The sequence below is a fragment of the Hippocampus bargibanti genome, linkage group LG03 (genome assembly GCF_051943395.1).
Source record: "Hippocampus bargibanti isolate YZ-2025 linkage group LG03, ASM5194339v1, whole genome shotgun sequence".
Lineage (NCBI taxonomy): Eukaryota > Metazoa > Chordata > Actinopteri > Syngnathiformes > Syngnathidae > Hippocampus > Hippocampus bargibanti.
Genome location: NC_142736.1, coordinates 21,579,269 through 21,596,566, shown reverse-complemented (window position 1 = coordinate 21,596,566; position 17,298 = coordinate 21,579,269). Strand labels below are relative to the sequence as shown.

The 17,298-nt window shown below is 40.2% G+C and overlaps 2 protein-coding genes across 6 annotated transcripts in view; one reads left to right on the top strand and one right to left on the bottom strand.

Annotated features, from left to right (window-relative positions):
• Positions 1-2,542: 2,542 nt before the first annotated feature.
• On the top strand, positions 2,543-10,939 carry tex9 (testis expressed 9). The gene is made up of 12 exons (XM_088992556.1): positions 2,543-4,673; positions 4,943-5,007; positions 5,575-5,638; positions 5,716-5,792; positions 6,075-6,117; positions 7,905-7,954; positions 8,051-8,190; positions 8,426-8,517; positions 8,621-8,794; positions 9,748-9,882; positions 9,957-10,091; positions 10,159-10,939. The coding sequence occupies exons 2-12, from the start codon at positions 4,967-4,969 to the stop codon at positions 10,234-10,236; spliced, it is 1,029 nt and encodes a 342-aa protein (XP_088848682.1). The 5' UTR covers positions 2,543-4,673; positions 4,943-4,966; the 3' UTR covers positions 10,237-10,939.
• Positions 10,940-11,091: 152 nt separating this feature from the next.
• mns1 (meiosis-specific nuclear structural 1) overlaps positions 11,092-17,298 on the bottom strand; it is a 14,155-nt gene continuing 7,948 nt past the window's right edge. For all 5 annotated transcript variants that reach the window (XM_088992553.1, XM_088992550.1, XM_088992552.1 and 2 more), the window contains 6 exons: positions 16,957-17,186; positions 16,540-16,756; positions 16,341-16,448; positions 15,041-15,298; positions 13,746-13,871; positions 11,092-11,917 (listed from right to left, as the gene is read on the bottom strand). In XM_088992553.1, the coding sequence (XP_088848679.1) occupies positions 11,813-11,917; positions 13,746-13,871; positions 15,041-15,298; positions 16,341-16,448; positions 16,540-16,756; positions 16,957-17,186 (1,044 nt within the window). In that variant the 3' untranslated portion in view covers positions 11,092-11,812. The remainder of the gene's footprint in view (positions 11,918-13,745; positions 13,872-15,040; positions 15,299-16,340; positions 16,449-16,539; positions 16,757-16,956; positions 17,187-17,298) is intronic.

Sequence of the window (17,298 nt, the reverse complement as noted above, 5' to 3'; positions counted from 1 at the left end):
AGCGTTACAGAAGTGTAAATAGAAGTAAATAAGACACATAAAGGCGTTCGTTGTTTATTGATACATTCAATAAGTATAAAATGTACAGTGAGACCTCAACTTACAAACACCTTATCTTACAAACTTTTCGTCTTACAAACGTTAAATTTATGAAAATTAAACCTTATAATAAGTACTATTTTCATAATACACACCCACCACGGCTGGCGGAGTGATCTTCGGCGGAAGCACACGACCGAACAGCACCAGAGGTTAAGTGACCAACAGTCCTTATGGAAGGTGACTCTCCTTCCATAACCCATCAACGACCATCAAAAAGATAAATAAAACTTTATTTTACAGCAGTTTATTTCTTTAATTACAGTCCTCATGTAATGCGCCTCTCTTTCCAAACAGCAATTCCCTTTGACCTTCGACCTCCAACGCCATTCCATCAAGCCATAAATGACCATCACAAATCTAAATAAAGTGACTTTATGATACAATGCAGTGTATTTCTTTCATTACAATACAATAGCACATTTATTATACATAGAATAAGGTATGTTCTGTGTAGTTTTAAGGCTTATTTAGGTGAAAAGTATATTTTATGGAAACCCGGGAACGGATTATTCCCATTTTAATGGTTTCCTATGGGAATTTTTTTTGAGATACACACTTTTCGCCTTACACACTCTGTCTGGGAAGCAATTAAGTTCGTAAGTTGAGGTCTCACTGTATTTTATTTTTTACATGTTCTTTTGTTTCACCTTACAAATGAACTGTCTGTATTGTGTCAATACTCACTCACACCTCACTCACAATAACCTCTACGAACAATTCCAGTCTGGTTTCCGCCCCCGCCACAGTACTGAATCGGCTCTCATAAAAATCACGAATGATCTTTTTATGGCAGCCGATGCCGGTTCACTCTCCATCCTCATCCTTCTCGACCTGACCTCAGCTTTTGACACCATTTCCCACCCTATCCTTCTCGACAGACTTTCCACCCTAGGCATCACCCACACCCCACTCCGCTGGTTTCATTGCTATCTCTCTGATCGCGCACAATTCATCCAAATCAACTCGTTCACCTCACGGTCCTTTCCGGTGTCCTCTGGTGTGCCTCAAGGGTCTGTCCTGGGGCCACTTCTCTTTATTATCTACCTACTTCCTCTTGGCAATATTTTCCGTAAGTTTGGCATTCACTTTCACTGCTTCGCGGATGACACCCAACTCTACCTCTCCAGCAAACCCGACGCCTCTCTTCCACCTTCATCCCTCTCATGTTGCCTCTCAGAAATTAAATCCTGGCTTTCCCATAACTTTCTCAAGCTCAACAGTGAAAAAACTGAACTTCTTCTTGTCGGTACCAAATCCACCCTCCACAAAACTAACAGTTTCTCCCTCACCATTGACAGTTCTACCGTGTCCCCCTCCCCTCAGGTCAAGAGTCTGGGTGTCATCCTCGATAGCTCACTATCATTTCACTCCCATATTAATAACATTACTCGGTCTGCTTATTTCCACCTCCGTAATATTAACCGTCTCCGTCCCTCGCTCACCCCTCTGCTATCCTCATCCACAGTCTTGTCACCTCCCGCATCGATTATTGCAACGCACTTCTCTTCGGTGTCAATCAGAAATTTCTCCATAAACTCCAACTCGTCCAAAATTCTTCAGCCCGGATCATCACTAGAACCCCCTCCTTTCACCACATCACCCCTGTACTCCAGCAACTCCACTGGCTACCGGTTAAACATCGTATCGAATTCAAAATACTTCTGTTTACTTTCAAAGCCATCCATAACCTTGCTCCTCCCTATCTTTCTGACCTGCTTCAAATCTCTGTTCCCTCTCGGTCCCTCAGATCCTCATCCTCCCTTCACCTCTATGTGCCCTCTGCCCGTCTCACCACGATGGGATGCAGAGCTTTCAGCCGCTCTGCTCCCAAACTCTGGAATTCACTCCCACCCAACATCCGTAATATTGACTCCCTCCCTATTTTCAAGGCTCATCTCAAAACTCATTTGTTTAAAATTGCTTTCAATGTCTAATTCTCTCTGCTATTTTATTATTTATCATTTTACTTATGGTTTTATTGTTATGTGCTGTGTTCTATTGTTTTTATTGTAAAGTGTCCTTGGGTGTTTTGAAAGGCGCTTGAAATAAAATGTATTATTATTATTATTATTATTATAGTTGCTTTATAAAGTGAGTATTGTGAGTATTGTGAGTATTGTGGCCAAAATCATGAGTCTTCTTCTTTTCCTTTCGGCTTTTCCCTTCGGATATAGTCGGAGTCGGGAGGAGTCTCCCGACCAAATCGTGAGACTTAACATGTATGGTATACTGTACTGTATATAAATTAGTCAGTTGAAGCAATAACAAACAAACGTTTTTTTTCCTAATTACGTTCATGTACACGTTTCATTTTGAATTCCAATGTAATGTAGTAAAAATGCAAGACATATGTTTTTGTCATTTATTTACATATTTGTTATTTAAATCTTTACAAAGAAAACCACATGATTCTAACACATGCTGAATCAGAATCAGAAAGCCTTAAGATTAAGTTAAATTAGATTTGATGAGCCTTTAAAGGACAACCGACGTCACTTTTTTGTTTCTTAACTGACATCAGAAAAATGTTTTCGTCACGTCACGTACGGACTCGTCACCAACTCAAAAACAAAACTTCCTGAATATTCAGCGCAAGTCTTAAAACGTAAAATATAGCTATATGCGGTGGAATCTTTGTAAAATACGCTCAGTAGAAGTCATTTGAGGCCATTTTACACATTATGGACGCAACATGTGCGGAGACGTCGGTTGTCCTTTAATTGTCTCACAGTGGAGAAATTTACAGTTCACAGCAGCAAAAACAAAATACAGGAGTTGCGGTAAAGGCAGCCGCTTTTGCGGCACCATCTTGAATCAAAAACACACAAAAAACAAGAACAAATAATGTGACACAACACATAAGACACAGAACGTTTTCGACTTTAAGCACTTTCTGCACCCTTTAATAGTCCCCCAATGGGGAAATTTGCAATCTAATTTGCAACGAAATTGAAAGGGGTGGGGGGTTCAAAAGATAAAACAAAGTATTCTGAGCACAAAAGAAAATGTTAGGAGACTGAAATGTACAACTGCACAAAAAAGTTTCATAAAAAGAACTGTACATAGTGCAAAATATAAAAATACAACATAAAAAGCATATTTGGTATACAGTACGTATGTAACTGTAATGACTCGACATAAGGTGCTTGTGCTATTTACATTGTGTGAATCCAGGTTTTTGTGTGTGTGGTTTGAGCGGGGACATCCATGAAAAATATTTTTTTTGTGAGGATTCTCCAAAAGCTTTATGTACCATGAGTACATACCACTCCTGATAGTTATTTTCCTCTTTTCCATCAAGGACTCGACATCCACAATTTCCTACAATATCCAGTGTGGACCCCTCAGACCACACCAGTCCGTCTTGGATGTGCTCGGACCCAAAGAAGCCAGTGGTGGTTTGGAATGTTGTCGATAAATACCTTTTGTTTCGCATCACAGTTTGAAATTGAATTCATGGATTTGGCATCAAATTGTATTGACTGATATTAGTTTTCTGAAGTGTGAAGCCTTCCCTATTAGATGCAGTGGATTCTCCAGATTCTCTAAATGTTTTGATGTTAAAAGAGATCAACGTAGATGATGAACTCCCAAAACTTCTTGCAGTTGTACATTGAGGAACATTGCCCTCAAACTGTTCGACTAGTTTCTCACACAGTTGCTCACATATAAGTGAATCCTGCTCTCTTTGCTGGAAGGCGTTATAATCAAAAAAGTCTTATATTAATTTGTTCCGAAATTAATTATCTTGTCTTTGGGGTGTGTTCAATTAAATATCAGTATCATTGTATTCTGTTTTTATTTATGTTTAACACAAATTCCCAACTTGATTGCAATTGGGTGTCTAAATGCAGGACTGTATTCCTTTTAAGAGCAAAATGTGTCCCTACAACACCTTTAAAAATTGAGGGTTCAAAGTAATCAAAATGGGATTAATTGCATTCCTAACATTGGAGTGACTCAGTCAGTGGTTACTGTAGACCGGCTGGGCTGGATTATGGGTGTGACCCTGCATGTTGGGTTACGATTGAATCGCATAAATACGTGACTCGGTTAAATGCTGATGGGTGAAATGTGACTTTAGTGCTAGATTAATCCAATGGGACCGAAAATACAATTACAATTAATATATATTGATGGATTCAGTCGAACATAATACAGTAAAGTGTCCTTGAGAGTTTTGAAATGTATTATTATTATTACTGTATACCACCATTTATGCTGTGGTTCAGCTTTTTTTTTGTTTCACTTAGGACGCATTACAGCGACGCGATAAGAGCAGTAAAATGACGCACAAAACGTATTTTCTTTTCTCTATTTAATAACATGTATCTGTTTATCATGCGAATCAAACCTCTGAAGATGGAGGACACTAATTCGCTGTGGCGACCCCTGGAAGGGGAAAGCCGAAAGGAAAAGAAGAAGTATTGTTTATTTTTGTAGTTTCGAAAGCCACTTGAATACAGACTGATCTAATTTGTTCCATTTCTGATACCGTCGTTTACGACTGTTGCTAGGCAACCAGGATACGCGTGCGTTGTTTTTCAAACAATTTCGTCGTCGTCCTCCTGGTAAGACATTCAATAAAACAACTAATCTATCGATGGACTATTTTTTAATAAAGACTATTTACTTGTGGCGCTAACCAATATTTTTGTTATGCGAAAAAAAAAGAAGCAAACATGCTATCTTAGCATCTTTACATGGGTTTCTGTACTCTACTCAAGCTCAGCCAACACGTATCTGGACACAATTTAGAACGTTTATTTGTACAAAATGAATAGAAAATAACCCTTCCCTTTGTATTTGAGTCATATTGAGCTATTCGCATTTTTTTCAGCTTGGAGAATTTTGAAGTCCAAAGATGCCCGCGAGTGACCTTTTGGCCAAGGAGGAGAAATACAAGTTGGAGCCTTCTACTTTGTGTTTTGAATTCGGGTTGCAATTAACCATCGATTCATTTGTCTATAATTTCGCAGATGACAAATATAAATATTCAGTTACATTCCAGGTCCGTAACATGTCGGAAAATGGGCAAACCTTTTGATATTTGTTTGAAAGTACATTACAAATACAGTTGTGTTAAAAATAAAATCTGTTAGCAAATATTAATTTTTATTCAACTCGAAAGTCAGTCAGTTTTCATGAAGAATTATAGAAATCTGAATATGATATGTTGCGAGTTGAAATGCTCAGTTTTTGGGCAATTGTAAATTTAAGAATGATGAATTGAATATAAAAAATAATCAATTCAATAATTGATCCATTGTAAGCTAATTGATGCATCTTTAATATGACTGGCATTTTTCGGTGTATTTTGTGCCCAAACATTGACCCAAAAGACACTTTTAATTCGTAGCAACATTAGCCCTCAATTTTAATAATTGACAAAGACGTAAAACTCGTTTCTTAGAAAGAAAATGTTATTTGAGGTATTCAATACTGTAAACATTTGGCACTTATTTTCTTCAGGCTGCTAAATGCAAAGCTGGAGGCCAAAGCGGCAAATCTGGTAATGCAAGCAGATCAGCTAAAGGTGCGTTTTCATACAACCGCACCTTAATGTGACTGCTGTTGTTTTTAATGTGATGTTTTTTCTTTACGTATTTTTAGAAAGACCGGGATGATTTTCTGTCGAAGCCTTCAAGTGCGCTCCCGCTGAAAGATTTGGAGGATGAAAAAGCACCATGGTGATCATTACCCAATCGACCAAAAGGGGCTGGGTCTTATTTACACATCCACTTAGCAATATGTTCCTTGCATGGATCTTCCAAAGCGTGCAAAAATGTGCTCATTGTATATTCATTTAAAACTAAATTGACCAAAGTGAGGGAGAGTGATTGTTTATTTTGACATGGCCTACAATTGACCTGCAACCAACTTGCTCTACCGAAGTCAGCAATAGAAAATGACATTTTGACCGTTTTTTATTCATGTCTCTTATGCTAATAAAATTTTCCATTCTCTTCCAGTGACGGCAAGGATGAAGAAAGACCTGTGCCGAAGCCTCGCACGGTACCACTTGAAAAAGCTGCTGGACCATTTATTCAGTATTCTTCATATCCAGTTTAACACTTTCAGGGACAGTGGTTGTCATCAGTTTACTGGGTCCATGGAAGGGCTTAGGTCCATGCTGTCATATACACTTTGTCCTTATTCGTAAGACAATTCAGCTCACTAGTAGGACAAACGTGCAAATCAAATCTCTGAAGATGGAGGACACTGATTCGCTGTGGCGACCCCTTGAAAGGAAAAGCCGAAAGGAAAAGAAGAAGTAGGACTACTAGACTCTTCTTTTCCATTCAGCTTGTGGACTACTAGACTGCATGAGTGAAATAGCAGTCTTGTTAGAAATATAATCACTCTGTAGTGCCACTTTTGGCCCGTTCGTACACAACGAAAGGACAACCGACACCTCTGGACAAGCGGTGTCCATAATTTGTAAAATCGCTTCGAATGACTTCTACCGAGCGTGTTTTACAAAGATTCCACTGCATATAGCTATATTTTACGTTTTAAGACTCTCGCTGAATATTCAGGAAGCCTTGTTTTTGAGTTGGTGACGATTCCTGACGTCATGTCACGGAAGGAACGCCCCTGACCGAGAAAGCGACACACAAAGCATTTTGGGTACTTTGTGTGGTCTGAAAACTTGGTGTTGATCCGTGTTGATGGCGAAATTAGAAGGAAAACACATAAATAACGCGATGGTGAATCGATGTGTGTTACACCAAGACTACTATTTGATTCTAGTTGACACAAATTCCCAGCAGTCAAATCAGCCCATTTCCAATGGAACTTGGGCGCCATCTTCTGTACTTTCTAGGACGTCTGTGTAAGCTCTCAGTCGTACAGGAGTGGTCCATCGATGAAAAGGTTTCTTCAGCCGTCATCTGTACTTCTTTGAAGGTGTCGGACGTTTCGCTTCTTATCCTAGAAACTTCGTCAGCAAACTAAAGTCTTACTGGTAGTTAGGCCCAAGACAAAGTTTCTTGGATAAGAAGCGAAACGTTAGACACCTTCAAAGAAGTACAGATTACTGCTGAAGAAACCTTTTCATCCATTTTCTGGGACGCTACATTGGAGTCCTGATGGCTCGAATGGATACGCAAGTACTTCTTTAATCGATTGCAAACATTTATGCTTTCCTCTTCAGAACTATTTGAATCATATAACTGGATGAGTAACAAGAAAGCATCTTCACCGAATCTGAAGCCATTGTTTTTATTCTAGAGCAAGGCGAAGACGTCCTGGCGTGACGTCACGAACAAGAGGGCGGGACCTTCTGATTCTGAAACTCACAATTTCCGGGGTCATTTTGAAGTAGTTTTGGGAAACAACTCATTTTTATTGGTGTTTTGCACTTGACTAAAAATATCAGCCTGCATGTTTTGGGTATTTTACACGCTATAAAACGTTTTTCTGATATCAGTTAGGAAACAAAAAAATGGTGTCGGTTGTCCTTCAACTATACTTGTACTTGACTGTGCATCACTAGTGACACCTCAAGTCGCAACAAGTAGATGTTTTTCTCACAATGCCTTAAAACTGCTCTCCAAGTCAAGAGCAATGTAGAGAATTTGGCGCACGAGTAGAAGAATGAAGACAAGTACTAGATGATGACAGTCATGCAACTACACAGAGGACAAAGACAGTACTAGTATATGGACCATAAACTGGATCTCATGATCAGCTCATATGCACTAAAACTGAATACTATTTAGTTCGGGGATGTATCTCTAACAGTTCTTCTAAAATAAATATACTGCATAACAAGAACACATTTCACAATCTGTTCTTAGGTGGAGCACAAAAAGTCTCAAAAGTCAGAAGAGACCCATTCGAACCCAGCGTGAGTTCAAATTGGACGCAAATGACCAGAAAAGCAGTCATGATGCATTAGCCAGCCACATTCGCTGTGTAATGTTGGTTTTGTTTTGACTTTTAGTATTTGCGGGGATGCTTTAGGAGCGGCAGGAGATTCGGCCGAGTCCTTCGTAGCCAAGACAATACAAAACGTGGAGGATAGGATGAACCGTTCGGTCCCTTATGACAACGTATTCAGCGACGGAGACAATGAAGGGACGGGTTCGTGGCTTTTGACATCCATCTGACACAAAATCTCCAAAAGAGGATTTTATTATATGTGCTCTTTGAATAACACTGAGGAAATAATATTTTACCACAGTCTACATCGGTAGCAGGATACATTTACGTTTCATATTTTTCCCGACCTGTCAAAAAAGTGGCTTGAAGAAATGATCCTGAGGGTCGAAACTCGAAAGTGAATCTGTCAATATTTGACTAATTTGTTTGTTTTCAGGCGTTTCATGCGCACAAATCCATGCCCTGATGGCGAACATCAAGATGATGCAAGAGGAAATTGATCAGCTCCTGAGCCAAAGAAAAAAGAAGGTACGCAGCGTACCTGGGACGCTGGTGTTACAAGGAAATGTATTGACCAGCTTTCACAAGTAGGGTGAGACAGAGATCCTCATTTTCATTCCGGCTGTGTCAGGATGATGAAAATATCAAGCTGAACACCAAAGTCAAGCAGCTGGAGGAGGATCGGATCAAACTCCAGAGGACCATCAACATCCAGCAGACAAAGATGGACAAGCTCAGAGCTTCCGAAAGCGAAGCCACAGTTAAATGCGACAGCCTTCAGCTGCAGGTGTCTGCTTTGCAAAAGGTAAGCGAGGGAGATCTGACCTTTTCCGCATACGACAAAATGGAAGAGGGCCACTTTCTTGTGTTTGTGAAACATGCGAAAACAAATCCAGCATATGATAAACTGCGAAAGAAAGATTACCCAATCACAATTCTGTTGTATTTAACTTTTCTGTGTATTAGGATGGTGGTGCATGGTGTAAAATATTGTGCTAAGTAGTAAAATGTATTGAAGTGGGAAGATTCAAAACATATTTACATTGAGCTTTGTGACATTAGTGAGTAAAAAAATGGCTAGCATCAGTGTTATAGCTTGTAACGTTCAAAATGTATAAATATATGTATTTCACATTTCATCTTGCTTTGATTTGAAAATTAATGATCTGGTCTATGGGGTGTTTTCAATTAAATATCGGTATTGTTGTATTATGATTATTTTATCTTTATTTTATTGAATGAAATTATCCAACATTTTCAAAAACTGAATGGTAACTTTAGTTTTTTAATCACCAAATGTAAAAACATGTTTTCAATCCAATGAAAAGTGGAATATCATGTAGTATATTCTACTTGTGAAAATTGTCAAATAACAGTGCAAAAGTTTTTTTTCCTCCTATCCTATTGATGAAGTTTTAAAAAACTATTACTTCCATTGTTTTTTAGTTTTTTTTGTTTAGTTTTCTTTTTAACTTCAAGATGGCGTCGCGAGCCTTTCCAGCAGCTCCTGAATTGTTTTTCTACTTCTTTCCTTCCTTTCCTCTACCTTTCATAACTTTGCTGCTGTGTTACTTCCGGGTAGAGTGAACGCTGGCGCAAATGCCTGCCGCTGCTCACCCGCACAAAAAAAAGTTCTTATTCCGTTTTTATTAGTCAACAACAAATTAAAAAAAATCTCTAGTTGAGGCACATGCCTCACAAGTTGGCCTACCCTTGATAGACCGCCTTGGGTATGATAATGCGCGACTGCTCCTGCAGGAAATGGAGAGACTGAACAAATCCAGCAAGCAAGGAGCAGTCGCGCACAACACCGTGGAGCTTCGTCTGACCAGAGCTCTGGATGACGTGGAACGCTTAAAGACAGAACTCGGCAAAACCAAACAGATGAGCAAGGCAAGTGAATGAAAATACTTGAGCCTTTTTTGTGCTCTTGCTAGTAGTCATTTGTGTGTTTTCCATCAAACAAGGACAAGTCTAATGAGGAACAGCAGACTCGGGAAAATCTACTGTCAGAAAACAAACTGCTAAGAAAGCAGAAAGGGGAGCTCATCGTCGGGTTAAAGAAGCAGCTCAAGCTGATCGACGTTCTCAAAAGACAAAAGGTGCCCTTCTCGTCATTTACTGGCAAACAATCCGTTTGTGGTCATGTTCAAATGTCTTTCTGTGCAGATGCATCTTGAAGCTGCTAAGCTGCTGTCTTTCACGGAGGACGAGTTCATGAAGGCCCTCGACTGGGGCAAAACATAAATACTGTGAATAAGAAACTGGCGGAGAACAGCCTGGCTGGATTGTGTCAATGTATTTGATGTCCTTTCTCAACACATTGAAGGATACCTAATTAAAAAAGAACTTCATAGCAAGTTATGCTTGTCTGTTTTTCTGTAGCTGTATACAACTAACTTGAATCTGTATATTTTGACCAAATAGTGAACATCAGTTGCATTCTGCTATGAGCCATGTCATTTCTAAATACAGGATGAGCCAAAAAGATGTGTACCCATGAAAATTTCAATTGTGTCTTTGATTAAAAAACTATTTCAAATTACAACCACACATGATTCAGTTTATGGAAGACCATTCACCAGAGTTTCAGCTACTTCTTTCAGTTATTAGTCAATTCATGGCTTTCCCAAGATGTGTTCCAAATGTCTACCATTTAGTTGCAAGCAAACCTACCTGTACTACACTTTTACACACTCCTCTTTCGGGAGGGTGACCCAAAAATATGCGTGCTACTGAGTCCCCCTGCAGCAATGTTTTCTCCCGAAAGACTTTGTCAGACGAGTACAGGTTTGCTTGCAACGAAATGGTTAACATTTGGAACGCATCTTGGGAAAGCCATAAATTGACTAAAAATTGACAGAAATAGCTGAAACTCTGGTGAATTGTCTTCCATAAACTGAACAATATGTTGCTGTAATTTGAAATGAATAGCTTTTTAATCAAAGCCACAATTGAAATTTTCATGGGTATGCATCTTTTTGAGGCAGTAAATTATCACCTCTGTGAGCAGAAAGGACGAGAAAGCTGCCAGAGGGCTCACCAGCATTGAAGCGTGCCAACCTTCACAACCTTCGTATATGATCAAGCCAAAATAGGACACAAATTTTATCATTTTACTGACAGTACAACTGTTGCTTGGCAGCTAGAAAAATACTCATCATGGAAATATATACGAACAAAGCACAACATTATTCTACTCTCACTCAATCTGCTGAACATCCAACACAAAAATGATATTTAAAAAAATAAACCGCCATAAACCTTACTACGAATTCAACACCATGCCAGTCAATGTCTGTTATATTTTGACCTTGTCAACAGCACCTCCTGGGTTAAATGTGAATTGTAATTTGCGCGAGAGTGTGTGACCGTTTACTGGAGACAGGCCCTGAAATAATGATCACATTCAGTCAAAGGATTGTTTGCAGTGGTCCTTCAAGGAAAAGGGAAGTCAACCCAAACAATTTCATTACAATGTCCTATCACGACTCTTAACATGGCATTCTGATTAATTTTGCATTTGTGATATCTGAGTTAAACAGCAAAACCCATCCATTTTTAATCATTTCAAGGGGGGAAATTAACACTAAAATTTCCCAGGGCTCCGCTAACCAGCAATCGTGGCTGTCATATCATTTTCAGTTGACATGGGATGTCCCCTGAGAGAAAAGCAGGTGGATTATGCTTAACGCATATTCCACAAACACTATGCCGTGCTTAGACCAGTTGGGCTGCATGGAACTCATGATTGAAAATAATGCTTTTGGGGTTGACTTCCTCCTTAAAAATGGGACGGATTCCAAAAAGACTAGAAAATGAATCAATCATCTCCACCGTGGTTTTCAGAGTTCTCTGTTGGACGTGTCTGGAAATTTTTCCTGAAGTCTTCATCAAAGTGCTTCAGGTCATCTTCACGGAGTAAACCCTACAATGAGAACAAATGACATCGTGTACAGAACTTGCTTCCCAACATGAGATATGTGTACAAAATAATAGGAAACAGAGCTATCTTGTGCATGGGGCAGTAATGGCAAATGCCAAGGGCAACTTCAATATAACTTTGTTCAAACTAACGATTAGGACTGTATCTTTTAAAATGGAAAAGCTAACTAATTCAGACATAAAGCAATGCCCAAATATTTTTTAAACTCTCTATATCAACATTCCATCATCACAAGTGGCTATAGAATGGCAATTTGAAATAAATTCAGTACCGTATTTTCTTTACTACAATGTATTGCTTATTTTAGAACTGTTTTCAAGTACAAATCTTCAAATTATAAGGTGGATAGTATAGGTGCTACAATTGTGGCTGCGGTTGCGTTATGTATCCACTCCATATAGTTACGCTAATGAGAATACAATACAGCTTTATTGACATTGAGCTCGCACAACCGCTGCAGCTGCAACAAAGTACTTTGCAGATCATTTAAAATATTGCATCAAAGAAATCAGAATATTGATCCATACACTGTTTAAAGGACAACCGACACCATTTTTTTGTTTCCTAACTGACATCAGAAAAACGTTTTAAACTGCCCTGCTCCAGAATCAAAACAATGGCTACAGAGTGTTCAGATTTGGAGAAGATGCTTTCTTGTTACTCATCCAGTTATGAATATGATTCAAATAGTTCTCAAGAGGAAAGCATAGATGTTTGCGATCGATTAAAGAAGTCCTTCCGTATCAATTCCAGCCGTCTGCAAGCGATGAAACCGGTGAAGGAGATCTGGACTCCGATGTAGCAGCTGAGAAAATGCACAAGATGGCGCACAAGCGGCGTTTCGTCCAGTATATGGAGCCACTTATAAGAGCCGACCTTTGGTGAAAACCGCCCGTGATTGGTTAAAATCCGTGGTAGAAGACAGAGGGGTGGGTTTTACGCACACACACAAAAGGAGAAGGATTCGAGACAGCAGCACAATTTGAGGAGCACACGAACATCAGAGATGTTGAGACGAGAGAGAGCTCGACAGCGCTACAGAGTAACAAATGACACGGTGGAAAGTGGATGTTTGTCCGATCGGTTTGCTCCACTAATATGGCGATTGCTCTCTTTCACCAGGTGAGCACACAGTTAGCATGCAGTGTGACTAAATGAGTAAACATGCATTAAACTTCTGCTATCCTAGCGCCGAATCGCTAACTCTGGTTAGCTTCCTCGCTCGCCTCCGCTGGTGCTCGACTGCTCTGGTCCCTTGGAAATGGCTTGTTTGTCCGCTGGGAATTTGTGTCAATTTACACCTTCTTTATGCGTGTTACCGCAATTGGATGCCACACAACGATTCACTATCACGTGATTGATTTAGTTTTCCTTCTAATTTCGCGATCAATATGGTGTTTTCAGAAGAAAAAAAGTACCCAAAATGCACTCTGTGTCACTTTCTCGGTCAGGGGCGTACCGAATGTGACGTCACTTCAGGCATCGACATTAACTCGAAAACAAGACTTCATGAATATTCAGCGTGACTTTTAAAAAGTAAAATATAGCTACTTGCGGTGGAATCTTTGTAAATTGCGGTCAGTAGAAGTCATTTGAAGTGATTTTACAAATTATGGACGTAACTTGTCGGGCGGTGTCAGTTGTCCTTTAAGGCACATCGGATTATACGGCGCACTGTCAGCTTTTGAGGAAATTGAATCTTTTTAGGCGGGCCTTGTAAAGCAGACATTATGGTAATTAAAATGGTATAATTTATGTAGTGACACAGTAGTTGGGAGTCAGTGCAGTGTAAATCATGCGAGTGAGTTACCTTTGGCAAGTGTCCGAGAAGTTTTGTTGCATGTCGTTGGAGAAGCTGGAGTCTCTCCTCTTCGATAATCTGTCTGCACACCGCTTGTCGCTCTTCCTCCATTGCCTCTTCTCTTGCCTTCATATCCTACAAGGGAGAAAAAAAGCAAAGGGACAAAGTCAGAGAAAAAAAATATTTTTTCATTGACATTGACGCTGAAGTTAATGATGTTCCCCTGAATTTTTCCATTGCAACTGAGCAAAATTACACACAACTCCTTGAGCATTACTTGAACTATTGTGAGCAACATCAGACATGCACACGGCAGCCAAATGTGTATCAAACACCTCCAAAACCAGATTATAATAAATTAGATATAATTATAATAAAGATAAACATATTTAAAAAAATATAGCAACCAGCTTCACTAATTCACTGCCATTACCGAATGTATTCGGGAATTGAAAATATAACGTGGAGCGCCATTCCCGAATTTGTGAAGGGTTTTTTTTTCATGCTTGGGTGCCGATAAAGCGCTGGCCATGGCCCCTGGCTATGTGTTTTCTTTTCCACAAGGGGGTAGCATTTCACTTTTTCCATGTTTTTTCCACTTCGTTCCAGCTTCAGCTGTTGTTAAAGCGCTATATAAACCAATATGTACTGTATGTATTGCATTGTATTTTGGGCAACCACCCTCATTTCAAGATCATATTAGTCCAGACCCATATAATTTAGGAATTAACGCTTTTTTTCTGATGAAAGAGGAGAATCGAAGGTTTCTAACGCTGCATTGAATGTTTATGTCATCCTAAAACTCAATTATTCTGTGGGTCCTGGAATTTGAGTGAAAACGACAAAAACCCAGGCACTGGAGTGAACACATTTTACACGTCTGGCAGTGAATGAGTTAAAATAAAAATAGAAGATATCACCAGAAATAGTTTTGTACCACATGAGCCCGAGTTGTAATGAATCAGTTCAAGTTTGATGGCAATTTTTGGGCAAATATTGTCTTAAGTTAAAAATCACATGCACACACTCAATTGAAGTGTATCTGTGGCAGGTTGAACTCCATTTTAGTACCGTTTATGAAAGGGAGCCCATGGATGGTTTGGAAGTATGTATTTACAATATCTAAATGATGACCAAAATCCGCTATCTAGGCCATTTGGCAGTGCCGCTAGTCTGCATACGAGTTGGACAATTTTGGCGTAACCCTGAAAGGGTTAAGATTCATTCCAAGAATATTGAATCAATGGCCAAAAGGTCTTTGATGGCGGTGATGCTCATTAGTGACAAGAAGGACTGTGGGGTACCATGTCAGCTTGGTGCTGCCGTCGTCTGTCGTCGATCAGCTTCTCCACCTCACGTTTGTGCTCCATCATCTTTATGCGCCGCCTTTGGGCGTTCATCTGCTCGATGCGGTCGTCCTCAGCAAATTTGTCCATGGTCATTTTCCGGAAGGCCTCCTCTTCGTCTCTCTCCGCCTGCCGACGCATCTCCTTCATGGCCATCTGCTCCTGACAGGTCCGCTGCAATGTCAGCCTCTGTCTGATGTTCCTCTCCATGTCTTCCTGGACGGCGCGGACACATTTTGACATTAGGTCTTATGCTAAAACTCTGTGCCCTCTCGCGGTTATGGAACATATCATTGCATATCATTGTCGGTGCGGTTGGACAGTCTGCAGCTGGATGGACGCATGGCTTGAGGAGCCCGCAATGATGAAAAAAAGAGCGTCAGCGCAGAGCGGCGATGCATATGTGGGACTGTCGCGGTTTGGAATTGAAGCGGATTTACGTTCGACAGGACATGTGAGACAATCTCTTTTCGTTAATCGATACGACAGCTTCGTGTTTTCTTTCAACATTTAGCTTGTTGCAGACGCGCATATTTCACCCTGACGTCCCGATCCACTGGTGAAAAAGACGCTTTGGTCTTCTCATCTTTCATCAAAAACTGCTTCATGCAATAAAGAGGGTGCAGAAAGTGCTTAAAATTGAATGACTCTCTGTGACTTTTGTATTGTGTCAAATTTGTTATTTTGTCGTTTTGACTTCAACATGGCGCCGCAAGAGTGGCTGCCTTTACAGCAGCTCCTGTATTTTGTTTTTCTACTTCTTGTTTCCTTTCCACTTTGAAATTTAAATTTCTCTACCATGAGACTAATAAAGGCTAATCTAATCTAATCTAATCTAATATACTGTAATGCACAGGTGTCAAGTCAAGGTCCGCGGGCCAAATCCGGCCCGCCACATCATTATTTTTGGCCCGCGAAAGCAAATCAAACTTGTTAAATTCCACGATTGCTAAAATCTGAGCCAAAATTTCATATTTTTGGATGTCAACCACAATAAAAGTCATTATTCTTGACTTCAGATTTGAAAACGAGTTATTCATTAATTTGCTGTGTGGATTTAAACATTCTAATGGGTTCCCCAAATTCATAACGGCCCTCGAGAGGAAACCATAACTACAATGTGGCCCGCGGCAAAAAATGACTTTGACACCCCTGCTGTAATGTAATCTAACCTAATCTAATCCAATCTAATAAAATATTCAAAACTGCGGCGAATAAAACCGTGTCTGTTGGACAAGACCAAAGAACATATTCTTACAATATCTTTCTTCCTATATGCTTCTTCTTGTTCCTCGAGACAAAGCTCCTGGCGAATTCTCTCCATCTCGTCACGCCGTTGCCTCTCCTTGGCCATTTTCTGCGCGAGCTGGATTAAAAAGCAGGAACAGTTTACCAAGTGTCACCTTGACACGTCACCCACCGCCCCCCAAAAAAAGGATCTTGGAAGTCCTATCAACCGTGTCTCTGAGGTTCTGTATTGCGTCTTCTCGTGCTTTGATCTTGGCCTTCCTGTCCTGCTGCGATTTCTGCTGCATACTGGCGAACTCCCTGATGCGTCTGTTCTCCTCCTCCATCCTCTCGTTCTCCAAACGCCGCCACTCGGCCTGCTGCGTCTGAAAGTCCTTGATGTGCTTCTTGGTGGCGCGCACCCTCTCCAGTTTCTTCTGTCGCTCCCTTCAATAGAGGAATAACTTGTTGGAGCTGTTTGACACTACAATGTAATAAACATGAATTCCGTTCGATCAAACGGGACGATAAGTACCACCAAGGAATAACCTTGATCATCATTTTCTTTTTGATTGAGATGACTTTGAAAAACAGCTAAGAGGAAATCCATTTCTGATGGAAGTGTAAACGTGACCATGAAGACTCACATTTGATCCTCTTCGTAAATCTTGCGCACGATGTCATCCACCATGAGCTTCTCCTTGAGAAAGTCGTCGTAGGCCACTTGTCTCTTTTGTTCTCGCTCGACGAGCTGCATGTTGAGATCTTGCTGGTATTGGAGTTGCTCCTCTTGTTTCTTTTGCTCCATCTTCTCCTCTTCGATGGTGGCCTGGTCAAAATTGCTCTTCATCTTGTTGTATAGCTCCGCCTCTTCACGCTGACGCCAAAGAGGAGATAGGGAGAGTACAGGGGATCACCACAACCCATTTTCGCTTTTTGTTTTTGTCTTTTTTGGGGTGAGAATACCATTCATTCAAAGGTAAAAACGC